At 31.6% G+C, this 19,518-nt stretch overlaps 2 protein-coding genes across 5 annotated transcripts in view; one reads left to right on the top strand and one right to left on the bottom strand.

Annotated features, from left to right (window-relative positions):
- LOC148620810 (protrudin-like) overlaps positions 1–12,710 on the bottom strand; it is a 30,830-nt gene extending 18,120 nt beyond the window's left edge. For 3 of the 4 annotated variants that reach the window (XR_015920961.1, XR_015920960.1, XM_088574629.1), the window contains exons 1-11: positions 12,570–12,697; positions 9,497–9,645; positions 8,405–8,475; positions 7,713–7,896; positions 6,536–6,631; positions 5,230–5,342; positions 3,625–3,689; positions 2,721–2,798; positions 1,612–1,735; positions 1,118–1,167; positions 304–385 (exon numbers count right to left, since the gene is read on the bottom strand). Coding sequence is in view for 2 of the 4 variants with exons in the window: in XM_088574629.1 (XP_088430755.1) it covers positions 304–385; positions 1,118–1,167; positions 1,612–1,735; positions 2,721–2,798; positions 3,625–3,689; positions 5,230–5,342; positions 6,536–6,631; positions 7,713–7,896; positions 8,405–8,475; positions 9,497–9,645; positions 12,570–12,572 (1,015 nt within the window). In the remaining 2 variants the exon portion in view is untranslated. Of the gene's footprint in view, positions 1–303; positions 386–1,117; positions 1,168–1,611; positions 1,736–2,720; positions 2,799–3,624; positions 3,690–5,229; positions 5,343–6,535; positions 6,632–7,712; positions 7,897–8,404; positions 8,476–9,496; positions 9,646–12,569 lie in introns of all 4 variants that reach the window. The other variant, XM_088574628.1, reaches the window with a different exon arrangement.
- Positions 12,711–14,988: 2,278 nt separating this feature from the next.
- LOC148620809 (uncharacterized) lies at positions 14,989–15,851 on the top strand. Its single transcript, XM_088574627.1, has one exon. The coding sequence runs from the start codon at positions 15,069–15,071 to the stop codon at positions 15,747–15,749; it is 681 nt and encodes a 226-aa protein (XP_088430753.1). The 5' UTR covers positions 14,989–15,068; the 3' UTR covers positions 15,750–15,851.
- The last annotated feature ends 3,667 nt before the right edge of the window (positions 15,852–19,518 follow it).

The raw sequence follows: 19,518 nt of genomic DNA, 5'->3' as shown, positions 1-19,518 counted from the left end.
CAGCTATACAAATACCTGCTCCAAATACAAAAGTGTAAAATAACGTTGTCCAAGTCTACTAAGAATTAAGACATCACCCAACTTAATTTAAGTGGAATACCTTTCCAATAAGACAGCCTTCCTACCTTATAACTTTGTTTTCTTACAGGGTACATCAGTCTCTTATTATTATTCTAATACAGTCTACAAACCTGTAGCTCCAAACACAGACCTAAGAATTAGGACATCAACTAAACATATTATAAGTGACATATTTATCAATAAGGCAGCCTTTCTACCTTATAACTTTGTCCTCTTACATACCTGTAGCCCCAAACACAGACTTAGGGACTTTCTGGTTACAGCATTTAGAACAGAAGTTGTTGCCACAGTGACGACAATACAACTGGAATTAAAACAAAATATTACAGATTTTTTTTATTCAACGATTTTTGTTAATCAAAGTGCAGCACTAAGGGTTCATTATTCTTGTGAAAATTGTAGCATGAACAAAATTTAAAAGATTACATGATGTAAAATAAAACTATAATCATACATTTGCATTTCCCATATTATTTAGAACTGATTTTCCAAATATATATAAACTGAATGACAATCAATTACTGCTTTCTGACGTAAAAACTGTAAATAGTTATACACTATCCAACTTAATACATATTTACAAATTTTGTTTTGCTTCACCTTTTTCCCAATTTTTTTAAACCTGTCCAAAAGTTAATTTGCAATCACATTCAAAAGTACTTCAACAGAGTATTATCTTTAATAATTATTTGTTAATTATTTAATAATTAATTAACTCAAATGAAACTAATTTCAGCTTAAGAATATAATTTCCTTGATCAACATATTAAGATTTTCAAAACTAAACATGTTTTATCAATCTGAATTTTCCCGTCAATTTTACTCGGTTAAAATTACTACTCCTCACTTCCTGTTCATTAATCACAAAATATTGATGACAGGATGGAGATTTTGACTCATAATTGTATTAAATGGAACCTGCTAAGCACATTTTATGCTTCTTGGCACATTACTGTAAGTCAGTTGTTGGTATTGAAGTAAAATACTTTACACAAACATACCAATGATTTGTAAGAATTATGCCCCTTATACTTACTCTTCTTTTAAGAATTGATGAAAATGACACTTTACAACCAAAGCAACTCTCTATAAAAGAAAATAACAGTTTACAAATTACATGTAAGTAAATTTACAATTAAAAAACTCCACTTGAAATGATAAAATTTAGCCTTTTTTAAACCCAAGCTATAGCAAGCATGTTGAAATTTAAATATTGCCTTATAAGCAAATGTAAAGTGGAGAAGTTGTTAAAAAACTCCTTGACTGAAGCAGAATTTTCTCCTATTAACATTATAACTATTTGGAAAATATGAAATAGCAGATAAACGCTCATATTAATTTGATCTATTTATTTATTTAAATTATTGAAAATTCAGAAATTATTTTTTCAAAACATGTATTGCCCAAAATGCATGTGAATCAAAACTTGCTTTGTGAATTTTAAATGTGTTGGAAGTTTTTTTTACCAGAACCAAAATATGAAAATTATAAAATAAAATAATTATTAGACCACTTGCATATCAACCTTACCATTAGCTATATGCTGCCTCCGTTTCTTCAGCTCCATAAACCTGGCAACCATCCCTGGTTTGTTGGTGACAGGAGTTTTACCATCTTCATCCATAGTAACTTCTATGGTCTCATCATACTCAAACTGGAAAGAAGGCTTTTCTTACAAGGAGAAACATTAAGTTTTTAAGCATTGCATAAAGTTGGCAGCAGATGAATATTTCAACCTGCTACACATTTTTGTTGCCATCTGCTTTTAAATACCACATTTTGCATTGAAGTATATTTTTATTTTTTCATATAGCTCACTATGCAACCAGTCATTGTTTTTCTTCACTTTCCAAACATCCTTCATTACTTCTATACTACTGAATGCAGTATCATTTTTTGGATAATTGACAAAAAGTAAGAAATTGTTGCCCACTAAATTCAAAGAAACTTATTAATTTTTGTCTTCTGTGTGTTTTCCTTTTCAACGTCTGTTTTTTTACGTTTAAATCACAGTTGTCATGAATATATCTCTATCCATTCAGGTAATACTTTGCTATAAAGAAACTATAGTTCCTCAAATTATCATTAAATGCCAAAGCAAACTTTAAAATGTAGAGGCCTTGCATTTAAAAGAAAATAATACAATTTATTTCAATAAAAAAAAACATACACTGGTACATTTCAAAATATTGCACATAATCTACCTTTCTAAAAGTAAAATTACTTCAAAATTATACACTTGTTCATGCTGTTTTTCAATTTATCATTTAACAGTAAAGGAGTTCAAGCATTTCTTACAACACTAAATTTTACAGTATTTTTCAATTGTTTCAATAAACTGAGTAAAATATTCATACTAAATAACAATATAAAAATAGGAGATGTGGTATGATTGCCTATGAGATGTCATCAACCAAAGGTCATGCAACAAACAATTAAATTTCTACAGGTCAACAGACGGTCTTCAATGATCTGCAAAACTCGTACCATAAAGCAAGCTGTAAAAGGCCAAAAAATATATGAATGCCATTATCAGAGCTCTTAACAACCCTGTCATAGTATAAAAATTTTAACTTCTGAAAAAAAAATCCCTAAATAGACACAACCATATAAAAGAAGCAATAAGATAAGACATTTACATCAGCTGTATCATTATCTCCTCCTGTCTTCTTCTCTTTCTCATTTTCTTCCTTCTCTAATTTACTTGATTCATTTACCTGAAAAAAAATTGTAACCTTGTTTTTTTCTTCTTTGAAGACATCTTTATTAGTAGTTCATACATATACAAAATAATCAACAATGGTTAAAAACAATAATAAATCTATTTCTTAAATTAGAATCAATTAAAATAATATTTTTTCAAACTGACAAATCTGTATTTATCTATAAATTGATTCCTCTTAAGATCTAATAGAAAATCAGATAACAACAACAAATTCAGTAAAAACTATTTTTTTAAACACTCAAAGTAAATTATCACATTGTGTGTTTTCTTTTTCTCACATGACAAAAATCAATAAAGATGTTACTGCTATTCAAAAAATCATTTTTATAAAATAGTACAGCTTCAAAACAACAAAAATAGTTTTCTCCAGTGATGTTTGTTTTTATACATAATTCACCGAAATAAGCAATAAGAAAAATAGGAAATTAATGGAAAATTAAGTGATACCCCACCCAAAATGTAATGGTGAAAAAACGGGGATGGAAAAACTTGATAACTTAGGATTCTGCTGAAAATCGTACTTAACCTGTACTAAACAACTGTGCAAAGTTTTAAAAAAATTAATTGATCTGGCCTGGATTTCATAAAAAATCTCAAATTAAGGATATCCTAAAATATTTCCTCAACTGAAATTTTTACTCATCAGATTGGTCGAAATTGGATATTTGAGGAAAAGCTCAAGGATGTGAGGAAAATCTCAACTTAAGATTTATAAAACCGGGCCAAGTTCTCAAGTTATCACATTATACTTCGCCACTTTGAGGGGCTGGGTATAAAAATTCTAATACAATAACAACAATTATATACTGTATTTATACCTGACTTTTAGATTGTGGTAGTTGAATAGTCTGTCCTGTGAACTTGCCAATGTTATCCATTAAAGCTGTAATAATAAAAAAAAAAATTTCAAAATAAACATGCACAATTCAAATTAAAGTCAATTAAACTATTTTTGTGTTCATTCATTTATGCAGTTTAGAGGTAAATACAATTTTAGTATGTTTTTTTTTTAATTCTTTCCATAGACCCTACAAAAATAGCTTCAATCTCTTCTACAGACCTTATACCAATAACAGATTCCTGCTTTACTTTGTATTACTCCATTAGTTTATAAGCTTAGCTATCCATGATGTGAAACATTTCACAAGGTATAAGAACTTCTCATAACAAAACTACTTATAAGCTTTTACCAATGAATTGTATCAATTTGCATGAAAATGAGGGGCTTAGTGTGGAGTATGACAAAAGTGTAAAAGTTTTTCAATAGAAAATGTACATGTGCCTACATGCAGCCAAGAGATTGCGCCCCCTTCTTACATTTCAGAAAGTTGGCATATAATTTTAAAACTTCTTATTAAAGATGTGAATCTACATATACATGTATGCCGAGCTTCATCATAATGAGACACAATCTAAATATAACAATTCTCAACACAAACCTTGCCTAGGGCTTGACTAACCATTAATGTATATGCTTCAAAATTATGATTTTGGAGCATTTAAAAAAGTGCTATAAATGCAAAAACTGTAAAATTAAACCTATCAATTGATCCATTCAGTCACTGCATGTAGGATCTAACAACACTACATACTACTTTCTGTTCTGATGACCCTTCTGATCAGCAAATCATAATTCATCTTTCATGATTTTGAAAGCATTATTCAAAAGGGCAAGAATGCTACACATAGCCATATGTCCCCCGCCGCTGTAGAAAGAGTTGAATTACAAATGTTTGACATTTGTATTAATAGCAGATTCAAAATTTATGTGCGTTCATAAGTCCATGTGGCGATTCAAGGTTAATGTATCTTAATGAATCAAATTAAGTTTGGTTAAGAATTCTTCATACAACAAAAAAAAAAAAATCTGCAAAAAATGAATGTGAAAATGAACAAAGTCCCATAACTCCCATAAAAATTGACGAATCAAAATGGCAGTTAAGTACAAAATATAATGAACTACATATGGTGACAAACAATCCTACAAAATTTGGTCAAATTCCGTTTAGTGGTTTCTGAGGAGTTGCGTCCACAAGGTGTTCCTATTGCGATTAATGTAAAAAATGAACAAAGTCCCATAACTCCAATAAAAATTGTCGAATCAAAATAGCGGTTAAGTATGGTGAACTACATATGGTGACAAACAATCCTACAAAATTTGGTCAAATTCCGTTCAGCTGTTGCTGCGGAATTGCATCCACAAGCTTCAGACTCATGGACGGACGCACGGACACCAGCAAATCTATGTTACCGCTCCGCGTTGCTGCGGGGAACAAAAAACCTGAGGGTTTTGAAAAAGTCATCAGAACAGAAAGTAGAATTGAGTGTGGTTAGATCCTACATGCAGTGACTGAATGGAACAACTGAAAGGTCTAATTTTAATTAGTCTGCTGTCGTCACTATTAATTACATAGTAACTATACCTTGTATTACAACATCGTTGTCAAGGAATAACCAATTAACTAGCGCTATAAATATCCACCTGGTAGGCAGTACAACAAAACTCAGAAGTAACGTACAAAACTCTAAATGGAATCTGGAAGGAGATAATAAATATAGCAAATAAAAATATACAAAACTCTAAATGGAATCTGGAAGTACATCTTTATAAAGAAAAATACATGTATTAAATGACAGCAAACATAATTTTCAAATGAGAAATTATGTCCCCTATTTATATAATCATATATTATATACATGTAATCATATATATTTCATCATGGCTAATTTATAGGGGGTATCAAATTTTTTTTTTTTTTTTTTTTAAAACTAAGGTATTATTTTTTAGCAGTCACTCATTTTTATAGATGTAAGGCTTTCATAGTTTTCCTTTCCTATTTCGTCTACCCTGGACTTGACTTTTTAATGAGCAACTTGGCGTTTGTTTCTAGAAAAGCAGAGGACGCTAACCCTTCCGGTGACCTGGTCCACGATCCCAGTTTTTCGTGAAGTCCAAGTTGCTCATTTGTTTTGTTACTTTGTATGTATGATTTTAGTTATTTTATGTTCTTGTGTATGTCTGTTTTCCATGTCTGGTCTTTGTCCCTGAATTACATTCTTTTGATTACCGCTATAACCCTGGTTCCCTTGATTACTCTTTCACTAAATGTAAGTGAAAAATTATTAACTCATGAAAAATCCATCCTTTATGGTCAGCAGTTATATTTAACAGTCAGCTAAAACTTTGCATGACAAGACTATTGGTCTATAACTATTCAAACCAGCATACTGTTTAATTTTTGCAAAGAATACAAGTATTTCAGTATATGATTGTTAAATTTTGATAAATTCTGTATCAGAAATGACAATATTTTATTTTTTCATAATTCCAATATGAAGTACAAGGTGAAAATTGTAATTAAATAACACTAAATAACAATAAAAGTAAAACAAAAATATCAACTTAAAAACACCTAGAAATACTGTGAACAAGATAACCCACTTCAAAAAAGACTTAACCCAAATACAAGATGAAATGGATAATCTCCCCTTATAGCTACCTGATATTAATTACCTTCATTCATACAAATCTTAGTATAATGCCTAACCTTCCCATAAAATTTCATCAGCATTCATTGAGTAGCATAGAAGGAGTTGTACCTTTAGGAATATGCATTACATGAGTAACATTTTTACCCTAGTACTGAGTGATTCCTATATACACTCCAAAACTTTGTTTGTGGATGGGGGGGTTATGATACATGCTAACATATCTTTCACTTTTCTTACCTCAATGATGGCAGTATGTTGTCCCATTTCAATATTCCATAGAAATGAGCAAGTAATTCATTACATTTCAAAACAAACTCGTACATCTGTATTATGCTGCAATATACATAAAAAAATTACCAATAAAAAGTCGCATTGACTGAAGTAACATGTTTTATTTTGTTTCTAATCTTGTTTTTGTTTTTCCATTTTCTTTATTTTGCTTTTGATCATTAGTGTATCAATTATCATTGATAACACTTTCAGAGAGTAACATTTCATTTGCACACTATTCCAGCCATAAAGTGGAAAACCACTTTGCAAGTGGGGAGGGGTTAATAATATGAGACAGTTGAAACATAAGTTCATAACCCAACTAGGAACTGCTTGCTCCAATCCAAACATAGCAAAAATGTTCATATAATATGTTTTGACATCACATTACTTTGGGAGTTGGTGACAATTCATAATTTTCATCATCGTCTGAGACTAGGATATTTCTATTTTTTTCCTAATGGGTGAGATACAACAAGCTAAATGTGTGCAGTCACAATAAAAATGTTATATGACATCATTTAACAATAAAGCAATATCAACAAGCAAGGGATTCTTATGATGTACTTTTCAAAAGCAATAATTTTAAAATAATTAAACACAAGCCATTACAATAAAACCTGTCTAAACCAAATCCTGAATAATCTGAAAACCTGTCTAAACCAAACCTGGATAATCTAAAAACCTGTCTAAACCAAACCCCAAATAATTCGAAAACCTGTCTAAGCCGAACCCTGATTAATCCAAAAACCTGTCTAAACCAAACCCTGAATGATATGAAAACCTGTCTAAATGAACCCTGAATAATCTGAAAACCTGTCTAAACCAAACCCTGAATAATCCTAATACCTGTCTAAACCAGATACTTCTTGAAGTCCCTTGTATAAATTTTAATGTATTTCAACCTGGGTATACCGAACTCCTTCCTAAACCGAACAACTTTAAGTCTGAAAGGGATTCGGTATAAACAGGTTTCATTGCATATGCAAAACTTAGGATATATCATAAATCCAATGGTAAGATTTCAATGCGATCTAACATCACAAAGCCTCTTTAGACAACTTAAAATCAAATACCTTTTAGTGTCTGAAAATTCTGTGTCTTGCACTTATATGGGTAATATAATGTTAATTTCTAACCATACCTAACTCTGAACTGCCTGACTGTACTGTAGGCAGAGTCTTCAGTGTCCTCATCGGATGAGTCTTCTCCATTGCTTGGTAAATGGTTTATGGGTAATATCTTATCAAGAATTCTGGTATGAATCTGAACAAGACCTGAACCAGCTATTAAAACCACTAACAGAGACACCAAAACAAACACAGCACCTTTAAATATAAAACAGAGCATATAAAAACAAATTACCCAGAACTTCAATAGTCATTGTATGATACACAACATAAAAACAGTACCCTAATATCATAAAGTTATACTGTAACTGTTCTGTATGAGCATTGACCATACACATGTATATTTGAAAGTGATATGTGGTCACTAAGTGAATATAACTTTCTGTTGTGACTCCACAAACATAACATTGTTTTGAAGTTGACAGGATATCACTGATTCAGATAAAAACACATTTTTTTCTTGCTTGAAATGTTGTTTTTCTTTTATATTTTTGATGCAGTATAAAGACAATGACAGTGCACTGACGACAAAAACTTTGATACATAAAATCAACTCAAACTCATGAAAATGCTTGGCACAGCCTTGCTGTTTCCTGTCTTTCAAAGCCTTATCTGTATATCAGTTTTATGTCAAGTCAGTGCACTGTTATTGTCTACATTTGTACATCAGAAGAAAAACATATGGTATCATAGTAGTTGTACTTGCCTTTAGTTAAAATGATACAGGCAAGGTTCAATGTTATCCATAATCCCAAAGACAATTTTGGATACCTCCAACTGAAATGAACAAAAACAAACTTTGAAAATGAAAAAGTATGCTCAACATCATTTAAAACTGTATAATTGTATAACTTAAGTAGCACTCCAGCTAAGGATCATCCAAAATGTGATTCATGGGTAAAAACCTACATATTTTAATTAATGATATTTTGTTTGAAATGTTATGGTAAACAGAAATTAACATGTGGTTTTTCAGTTAACCTGTGCTCTTAGGAGATAAAAATTATATAGAATGCACTGTAGATTTCAAAATTAAGGGAGAAAACTCTGTAAATGACACTGAAATACAATAGAATCTACTGGATTTTCAATGTTGATTATCTCCTTAGAGCAGGCAGATTTGAATGAATAATTACACATTTCATAGTATAGACCCATAAAACAACTTAATTACAAAAATAAAAATATGTAGCCTTTTTTGGGGTGTATCACATTTTTCAGATATTGCATGATTCTTACAAACAGCTACTTAAAACTTCAGTCAACTGGTTAGCTCATTTTGTTGCCAACCATTAAAGTACAAGAATTGAATATCAGTAAATCAGTTATATACATTTGTAGTTCAACCATGAGGAGAACAGTATATTTATTAAACAGATGTACCTACTCTTACTTTAGGTTCATAACCAAAGGTAAAATGTGTACTAATTTTCACAATTTTCACGGTGGACAGAAGAGCATGAAAAATAATACCAATGAAATTGATTTTTAACACTATAAAATGCTTATCATTTTTTTGGAAACTGCCAAAATTGATACAGGCCAATATATTCACTTGACAGAATCTGTGAAAATTTGCAACCACCAAAATTAACACATTTACTATATTTATGAGAAAGTCTTATTACAAATAAATTTCATGTACCATGAAAATGGCCACGTCATGCTACGATTTCCAAAAATGTACTGTATCATTCAAATTATAAAAAAAACTACTGCTGAATATATATGAGCCGTCATATTTGTATTGTTTACATAATATTCATTCAGAAGGTTCTTTGATTAATACCACACTTACTTTCTTATGTCATCTAAGCAGTACACAATAAATGCAAATGGTTCTATGAGTCTGGAAAATCTGTCAACTTCCTTAACAAAATCAGCAAGATCCACTTTACCATATTTACTGTTTTTAGATTTCCCATTCATTTTGGTACATGGTTTCTCCTAAATCAATAAAAAGTGTACTTTATTCAAACAGAATTTTAAATTAAAACTTTAAATACATAGTGATTGTACCTGTACATACACAGAATAACACACAATCATTCAGTAGACAATGGTAGTGCATCGATTTGATATAAAACTGATGTACAGATGATATTCCTTTTTTTCATCTTACTAAATACTGATTTAAGATGATAAAATGATTAAAAAAGAGGAAACAAAACTATAAAGATATTAATAAAAATAATCATGAACATAGAAATCATAATGTAATCATGATTACTCAATTTTTTACAGCTGTAATCGAATACATTACTATTACAAGTCATCATAAAAAGGCATGATTAAGGATTACACATGAATACTTGAGAAAATGATATCAATTACAGCTGATTATGATTACCCCAACCCTGACATATGTTACTTGTATATCACTTCCTCATGCATTTTGACTGCCCAAAAATATGTACTGAAATTATACATTTAGATAGCAGACTTGTGGTACAGTACAGCTCACAGCATAGTCTGATAAATGCCAGGTATACCTCCAATACCTGGTATATTTCTTAGAAGTTTATCTCTGTAATTTCCAATATACATGTGTAGAACTCATTAATTAATTGAAAGATAGTTGTGTTATCCCAGGTACATGTAAATTTTACCTGTTCACCTGGAGAGGTCCAAGTAGCCAAGTTAAATAGGTAATTAGTGAATTGTTGTTGAGTTATGATATGTATTTTATGGCAAAAATATGTGAAGAAATGAATTATTGAGTTTGTTAGTTTTTAAAAATGTAACCATGATTGTTATGCAGGATACTGTATAATCGTTTAAAAAAATTTACATAAAATCACAAAAAAAATATATATTTTGCTTTTCTTTAAATGAAAGTATATGCTTTTATTTATTCAATTTAAAATTGAAAAGTTAAAAGGGAGTTAAAAAGTTACAATTGTCAAGGTTTGGTATTCCAATTTGTTCTCTTAGTGAAATTGAAAAATAGAACAATACATTTTGTATATTAACCAAAATGAAAAGTATGTATAGGCATATAAAAGCATCAATATTAGGTTTGAAATAAAAAGAATTTTGATATAATTTTTCGTCTTCTCTTGATGGGCAATATGAGATCTGATAGGACGGATGCCCAAGTTTTAAGATTTTTTTTTTACAAAGAGTGATTAACTGCAGTTTACTGTAGTACAGTACACTTGTATGTATCTGAAAACTGAAGACAGGTTACACTATTATTTTTTATCACTTAAGGATACTCCGTTGAAGTCTAGCAAATGATTTATAATGTCTTTTTCTTCTCAAAAGTAAAGACTTAGAGCTTTTCTTTTTTATAAAATATGCAATATGATGAAATAATTTCATGTGGATACACTTCAAACTAAAATAAATTTATAGATTTAAAAACTAGTTTTAACTGCCATTAATTCCATACTGTGTAATTAGTGACTGTGTTTTAAGACCACTTTTTATGACCTTTTCCTGTTTTCCACATCCTGTCAAATCTGGGTCCAAATTTTCAATTACATAAACACTGGATGCTGTACAATGTGTAACAGTTAAAAGACAGAATCTGAATTTTTCAGAAAATCTCATCCAGTAAATTTCTGTGTTTGACATTTAAACAGTTTGTTTTAATGCAATAAAACACAAATCTGTTACAATAAAGGAAAATAAATAAATATACTAAAGATTTTCTTTCTAAATTTTTGAAAAGTTTTAGCATCCATATTGAAGTTCAAACTATGGGGCAGATTTATCATATAAATATTTTTTTCTTTCATCACACTTAACTTGGAGAGATAATTATTTCACATGATATATTTTTCTTTCAAAAATTTTTAACTTGAAAGAGTGATTATATTGATTGGATTCACTCACACACGCACACATAATAAAATATTTGTAGTATTTATTATTTATTTTAAAGAGTAATTTCATTAAGAAAAGGAAATTATGTTATTCAAGTTTTAATTGCAAATTCATTAAGTAAATTAGTCTGGGAATTAGATTATGGTTTATGGCATTGCTTGCTAATTACCTATAATTTGTGGCTCTGTTTATTTAATAGGCGATACAGGTATTATTATAATTTTTTTTTATCATTTCTTTTTTTTTGTGAAAAATACAAATTAAATAAATAGCAAAATTATTTAAAGCCCACCAAATTGGGTGGTCCATGCGAGACCCGACAGGGTAATCAAGGACGTTAAAAACCCCCTTAGTTAGTTATTATTATAATTATTTAATTAGATTATTTCACTACTTCAATTACCATCTTGATATGTCCTGATACCCACATTTCTTTTGTAAAATTTATAAGTTGTACAAGATTATTTATAAAGTAATAATTTGTGATGAATGCCATTTTCACTACATATATATAGGTGCTATTTTAACTTCACAGGTGCCATTATGACTAGAATTCATTGGAGACACTAGATGTATTGTGATACCTGTTTGTCACAAACCTAGCTGCACGCCTTTGAATCATTTCGATTTATTTATGTCATCTATAGTGTATGGATCCCAAATAGAGAAGGCATATTCTAGTGATGGTCTGACTGGTGATGTATATGCCTCCTCCTTTACCTTGGTGGAACTGATGTTTAGATTTCTTTTCAGGAAGCTTAATATATTGGTGGCTTTATTGCATATGTTGTTTACGTCATTACCTCAGGGTTAAGAAATTAGCATTTTGAAATAATCCAAAATTACAAATATGAACTGATACGATAACGTTCTTGTTTATAACTTACGGTAAAACAAGTTTGAGAATGGAGCAGTAACAAAAGTGTAGGCAAGGAAGTAGTCAGACATGCAGAGATCAACAAGACCATGTCTGCGATAAACGAGATATAAATTATAATGACCGATAAGATCGGACTAGTCAAAATCTTTTTTTTTCATACCATAATATACAAGGTACTGGTAGACCATCTAATGCATTGTGTTGCTCAATATTATAAAATTTCGTAAAATATTCTTAAGTCAAGAAAACAAAAATGTTGATGTTTCTCGTCTGTACTTCCGGTTCTGGAATATCTAAAATTGTATCAATGTCGGTGAAAGTTCGATTCTGTTACGGAAAAGGCATAATAACAAGTCAAGTTTTCCCCTGTAGCAATATATTTTTTTTTAGAATAGTTGTAAGTCAATTTTTTTACGTCTTGTGTTTTCATTGCTGTGTTTTGAAAGAAAAAAAGGTTATTTTTTTTCAAAAATTACAAAAAGTGTGATCAAACATTGAATACAATCACACGGAACATAAAGAATATTATGAATGAAACATATGGCAAGCCAAAGTGGACAAAAATCAATATTTTGTAATATTAGAAAATGAATTACAAAATCATTTTTTTAATATTAGAAATTCATTTTGTAATATTACAAATTCCTGATTTAGTAATATTATAAAATATCACGCATTTTGTAAGAAATCTAATTTGTAATATTAGAAAATGAATTTGTAATATTAAAAAAATCATTTTTTAATATTAGAAAATGCTCATTTTTGTCCACTTTGGCATGCCATAGAAACAAGAATCATATACAAATGCAAACACCCTTAGTTAAATCAATATCTGATATTCAGACCCGGGACTATAATACTGTTATTTGGTATCATACAGTCTCTGTTCAGACGTTTGGGGTATAGGCAGTTCGCTCATGAAATATGAAAGGATGATTGGATTGCATTATACAGTCTTGAACTTCGTGCTATAGATGACCTAGACGTCACGAGTTTGCAACTTACATGTCATCACCACAACTCCATGTTAATATATACTTTATCAACTCTAAATTGGTTCGAATAAAGTAGCGGCGATGCAACAATTTAAAGACTGTTGTGCATGCAGTGCCGGTGACAATTCGAAATTTCCGTCAAATTAATCGGGTAAAATTACGATACATGGTGAAACTTTAGTAACAGCTCTGAGGCAGTCCCGAGAGGTTTACAGCGAAAAAAAAATGGGTTGGAGAATTGTTTCTTCAATTAATATTTGAAAAAAAAGTGCATCGTTTTCAATTGTGTTTTTAAGAGAATGCTAATTACAAATAAATAATGCAAAATGTTTCAATGTCTCGGTAACATAAATATATATATATATAGTCAGAAGAGAATGTGAATATAATGCAATGACACGCATTTTCAGGGACATTCTACTAGGCATCGACTGTAACTGGAATAGTGATTCAGAAAAAGAAAATAAAGACCATTATCAGACAGTGGTTTATTATTTTTCATGTGCCCTATTTAAATCCGTCAATTTACATACATGCTCACTATAAATACTTTATATTGTAAATATTTTCCCCAATAATTGTATACAAATTAATGCTTGAGGCTCTGAGAGGCCTGAACCGCTAAAAATGTCAAACATTCCTAAAAGGAACTATTACACTTATCCTACCGATGCACCTGCTCCATGCTCCAAGTTTTTAGTGAAGTCAGAGTTGCTTATTTGCTTTTGTTACTTTGTATGTATGATTTTAGTTATTTTATGTTCTTTGTTTTGTATGTTTGTTTTCCATGTCTGGTCTTTGTCCCTGGATTACATTCTTTTGATTACCGCTATAACCTTGGTTCCCTTGATTACCCCTCCAACCTTGGTCAACAGATCTTTACGAAAATTTCCGTCTCGCCATGCTGATTTATTTTATCTCCCTGAATTGATTTTAGCTAAAACCATTGGGTTTTCAGTTATTTCCAAAAATCTTCAATTTGACCGCTATGGTGTGCTTTTAGTAACGAATGATATGTTTTTCACTGGATCACTGCAGATTGTTAAGAATATCCTAAGAAATATTTATGCCAAGTTTAGTTACAATTCACCCAGTATAGTTTCAGAAGACTTTCGAAGTTGGAAATTTAAAATTCGAGAAAAAAAAAACATTTCAGGACCCATAACTAAACTTTAACTAAACGGATGTTTCTGATTTTTTTAGACAATGCATCTGGTTCCAAAGCTTCTGATGAGAGGTTACTCCTTGAAAAACGTATACAGCATACCGAAGTTTGCAATATTTTAAAATGTAGATTACTTCGGCATCTTCTGGCTTTTTAATGACTAAGTTAGTCTTTGAATCAGAGTTATTTCAGGTTACATCAACTCGTTGTAATTATCAAATATAAGCGTTGTTCTTCTATTTAGCTGTTTACATACTAAGAACAAAGCTATGCGGCGATAAATCAACATGCTTTTGTCATTAACGCACGCGCATGCACGTACATTACTAATCAAGCAATTATTGAAAACAGTAAGAACGTTCTTCCTTATCAAAGCTGATTGTTCATCGAGATTTATCGAATCATTTTCTGTATATAAATAGCGCATCATAACATAATCAGTCCATCTGCTACATTTGCAAGAGGAAAACTTGGCAAAGAACCCAACACACGAAAAAACATGGCTGAGGAAATTGAATTCCCATTCAAAGTTACTGATGGATACATAGGCCCACAGGCCAAGTTTTTCCCATATGGACTCGCTTGCTTGTCGCATCCGGAACCAGTGCTTATTCTGGATACTAATAAATTGGAAATTGTTATCGGAACTTCGGAAAAGACAAGATTTACAACAAAACTTTTGAGTGTTGACCCCAAAAAGGAGTGCAATCAAAATGTCTTCACACAGAATCAAGGATCGGAGTACCATTTTACAATCGCTGTACCAATTGCAGGATGGTACAAGTTCCAGATCTACGCTCTTCCGTCTTCAGAAGCTGGACCCAATATGATAAACGTATTTAACTACATACTTCACGTACAGAAAGCGGACCACTATGTAGAGTCCTTTCCGAAACAGTATCCGATCTGGAAACAGGAGGGCTGTTTCTTATTCGAACCCCATATGATTCTGAGAGGGAGTCGGGAGGTTGGAGTAAAATTCAGATACTTTATTCCCAAGGCAGTGGATGTTCAAATTAAAGTAGGGGATGATTGGAACCCAATGGAAAAGGTTGAACCCGACATATACGAAGCATTTATTGATTTTAGTAAAGGATATCCGGGAGGCACGAAAGTGAAGCTTAATGTCAAATTCCCGAGAAGTACGAAATATGACACTTTGCTGGAGTATACAATATAACTTTAATATTCAAACATTTATAATTAATTGCTTGCGTTTGATTTGGTAAGAAAATATTGAATTATTTTATTTTATTTTTACAAATAATATGTTTAAACGAAACCCGATGTAATTTTGTTAATGGTATTTGCAATGCATCTTTCTTGTGTTCCATAAGAGTTAATCCTGGGTTTTGACGACTTTCTAATGCCATCAGACCTAATTCAGTCTACTTTAAAAGACCGGAAAAAGAACAAAAACAAAAAAACAAAACAAAACAAACAAAAACAAAAAACAAAAAACAAAAAACAAAAACAAAAACAAAACAAAACAAAAACGCGTGTTGTTGCTGCCTCTTACAAGCGTGGAAAATAAATCAAGTTCATATAACATTCTTCAGTCAATGCCTCGAAAAGTTACTTTAATCATAATAATGGAAATCCGTACACCAAAGGCAGGCTTGGGAGATCAGCTACTTAAATGAGTTTCCATAACGCAATAACAGACAAAAACTTCAAAATTATAAGTAAGAGCTTGAACAGATGATCGATGGTTTCAAAATATCCTTATTTGAACACTAATAAACTTACACTTGTGTTATATTAATAACAAATGTGTTTACGCTATATACATATTTGCATTCAGCCAAACAGAAGATAGGAATCTCCAGTAGCGAAATATCATCAATCAGTGACTGGTTATCTGCAAAGAACATCATTGACTAACGGAATCTAAATCATGTTCGGGTTATCTACATTGCTTATCTAAATAGACAAGAGGTCCCCTGCATATATTAATATCAGCTGGTTTACAATAAGCTCCATATGTAGCTAAGAGTAATCAAGGGAACCAAGATTATAGCGGTAATCAAAAGAATGTAATCCAGGGACAAAGACCAGACATGGAAAACAGACATACACAACCAAGAACATTAAGTAACGAAAATCATACATACAAAGTAACAAAAGTAAATGAGCAACTCGGACTCCACTAAAAACTGGGAGCATGGACCAGGTGCACCGGTAGGGTAAGCGTCCTCTGCTTTTCTAGAAACACCCGCCAAGTTGCTCATAAAAAGTCAAGTCCGGGGTAGACAAACGAGGAAAGGAAAATTATGACCCGTTGAATAAATCAGTTTTCATGGTGCTGATGGATACACCATAACGATCCACGAGTTCATGATGACGACCATAAAACTTCTGTAGTGATTACTTCAATCTTGTAACAACATAACCCTGTTCCAGAAGCCTATTTGTTAGAGTTCTAGCGCGATATAAAAAGTCTGCGTAGTTTCGGCAAGCTCTGGCATAACGTATGAGTTGTGATATGAACACTCCATACGCAGGAGCCGAAGGGATGCCACAGGTGAAAGGAAAGTTGACAATTCTGAATGAAAAGTCATCACGTTTGTCGTAAAGTTTGGTCAATAGTTTTCCTTTACCATCGATTTCTAAGTGTAGGTCAAGATATGAGGCTGACTTCAAAGTGTCTGTAGTATCCTTTATCTCAAGTTCTTTTGGGTAGATGCGATGTATCAAATCCACGAAATTAGGATTGTTTAAAGATAATACGTCATCTATATAGCGGAAACTGAGATTGAAGGATCTAGCCAAACGATATTCTTTCTTTCTGATCAGATCACCTACAAAGTCAGCCTCATAAGAGTAAAGGAATAGGTCAGCAAGTAAAGGAGCACAATTTTTTCCCATTGGAATGCCGACCGTTTGTTGAAAAACACGTCCACCACACTGGACAAATATGTTGTCGATTAAAATTTCCAGCATTTTGTAAACGTCTTCCTCTGTATATTTGGAAGATGATTTGGAATTATTTGTTACAAAGTACTAGTATGAGGAATCTCTACCAAAAACTATATATTTGTATCTAGGTGTACCATCTTTTTTTGAAAAACAACGATGTTTAATGTTTTTAAGTCGGGATTTTAACTGAGTATGGGGAATAGAAGTATACAGTGTTGAAAAATCATAGGTTTAACAATCGAATTAATAAACAAACAAAACAAAAAAAAAGATGTCCCGTGAGAAGCCAATCGGGAGAAAAAGAAAGGATCAAAGGCTTCAGGTATGCCACATCGTAAATCAGGTCAGACATTTCACTCATTTAAAAAATGCCAAAATAAAAAAAAGAGAGAAAACCCTTATACAGTACATTGTTTATAACAGCCAATTAAATCGTGATTAGCTTAGAAGGTTAACAGACCTATACGGAATGTTGTTAAAATGTTTCACGGGTGTAGCTTGATACCCTTGTAGAGGTCTGGACCTGAATAGTAGGAGCAAATATTGACACAGAATTCAAGCTTGTGATTAATAGTTTGACACGTGATCGGATCTTCACCATGTCAATTATCTTAAATACGTACATTTATGCACAAAAGGTTACACGGACAGACGAACGATGGGCGGATAATTTGATATTTACAGATCCTTTATGTACTCCAGCAGTGCTACAGATTGTCTGGAATTCCAACCTCTTACGTTGTAGGAGTAATTCGTTATGGTATTGTAAATACAAATCGGAAGGGGTCTTAAATTAATATAACAGAGACGTTTTTATCTGTAGTCTCAATCAGATTGGTGTAGTCTGAATACAAGAAATCACCTTTGTTACCCGGAGAGGGCTTACATAGGCTTCGTCTGCTGTCTAGTTCTTTTAACTTAGACTTGGTATATGTCCCTCTCTTTATATTAAAGAATATGTGATAGCAAATCTACTATTTAATTCGGGAGAGAAATTAGTAGTTGTATTATCAGAGAGGTTAATTACCTAGATTTTCTGTCATATATATAATGAAGAGGGACTTCTAGCAAGTGTACTTTTCACTTGAAGTTGAATAAAACGTGGTTTAAACAAACAGGAAATCGCCACATTTTTCATATGAATTAAATCTCGTAAGTGAGGATAAGATCATCGGAAATCAAGGAGTTTTATAGTCTACTATTAAAAAAATGAATGGAGCTAACATCAATAGAAATTAACAATTCACCAAAGTTCCATGAAAATTGTTTGGAAGAATTTTTTTCTTCGTTATTTTGACAATAAAGAACCGCTCCTTTCACGAATAACTTGAAAAAAAAACGTAAAATAAGAAGATAGTCATAAAAATTAAAATATTTCCCAAAATTTCATGAAAATGGAGCTCACAAACGGATTTGCCTAAACCTGTGATAAGATTTAAAGAGAGGTCACATCAATCTAGAATTATGAAACAATACAAGTCTCGGGAAAATTGATGAAAATGTTATGTTTTAGCGAAATGTGAAAACAGACAGGAACGGTAGACAGACAAGCGTGCAATGTCCTCTTGAAGAGCCAAATATTAGTAAAAATTTGAATGATTGAACATTTTGTTCCAAATAATCATGTTCCATAGTGGTTTGCGTGTATGGTAAATCTACCTAACATACAGAAATTCCCTTACTTTTCTTACATGATGAGTTGTGTATGATACTATCGGAGTGAAAAAGGGGGATGTTCACCCCTCTTTAACTTTGACTTGGGTTGCTCAACTATAATTGTTCTACAACTCTATTTTCTGACCCCTAACTGTTGACTTAATTACCTAATGACCCAATCCAATGACAAGATGTGTGTGGCCAACACAATACCAGTGTATCCAATCGGCAAACCTCGGGTGACTCCGCTACTCTACCTCAATCCCGGCCGAAGTTGCCACGATTGCTAGTGTATCATTATTTATAGGAAAGCAAAAATCAGACAGGTTGAGCTATAGGTGAATGGACTTCTGCGGTTCCAGAAATTTATATAT

The sequence above is a fragment of the Perna viridis genome, chromosome 3, assembly GCF_037379345.1.
Source record: "Perna viridis isolate PV_CMFRI_1.1 ecotype Kerala chromosome 3, ASM3737934v1, whole genome shotgun sequence".
Lineage (NCBI taxonomy): Eukaryota > Metazoa > Mollusca > Bivalvia > Mytilida > Mytilidae > Perna > Perna viridis.
This window is presented reverse-complemented; position numbering and strand designations above follow the sequence as displayed.

Coding starts and splice junctions, on each gene's coding strand:
- LOC148620809 (XM_088574627.1), top strand. CDS start 15,069: ATGGCTGAGGAAATTGAATTCCCATTCAAAGTTACTGATGGATACATA.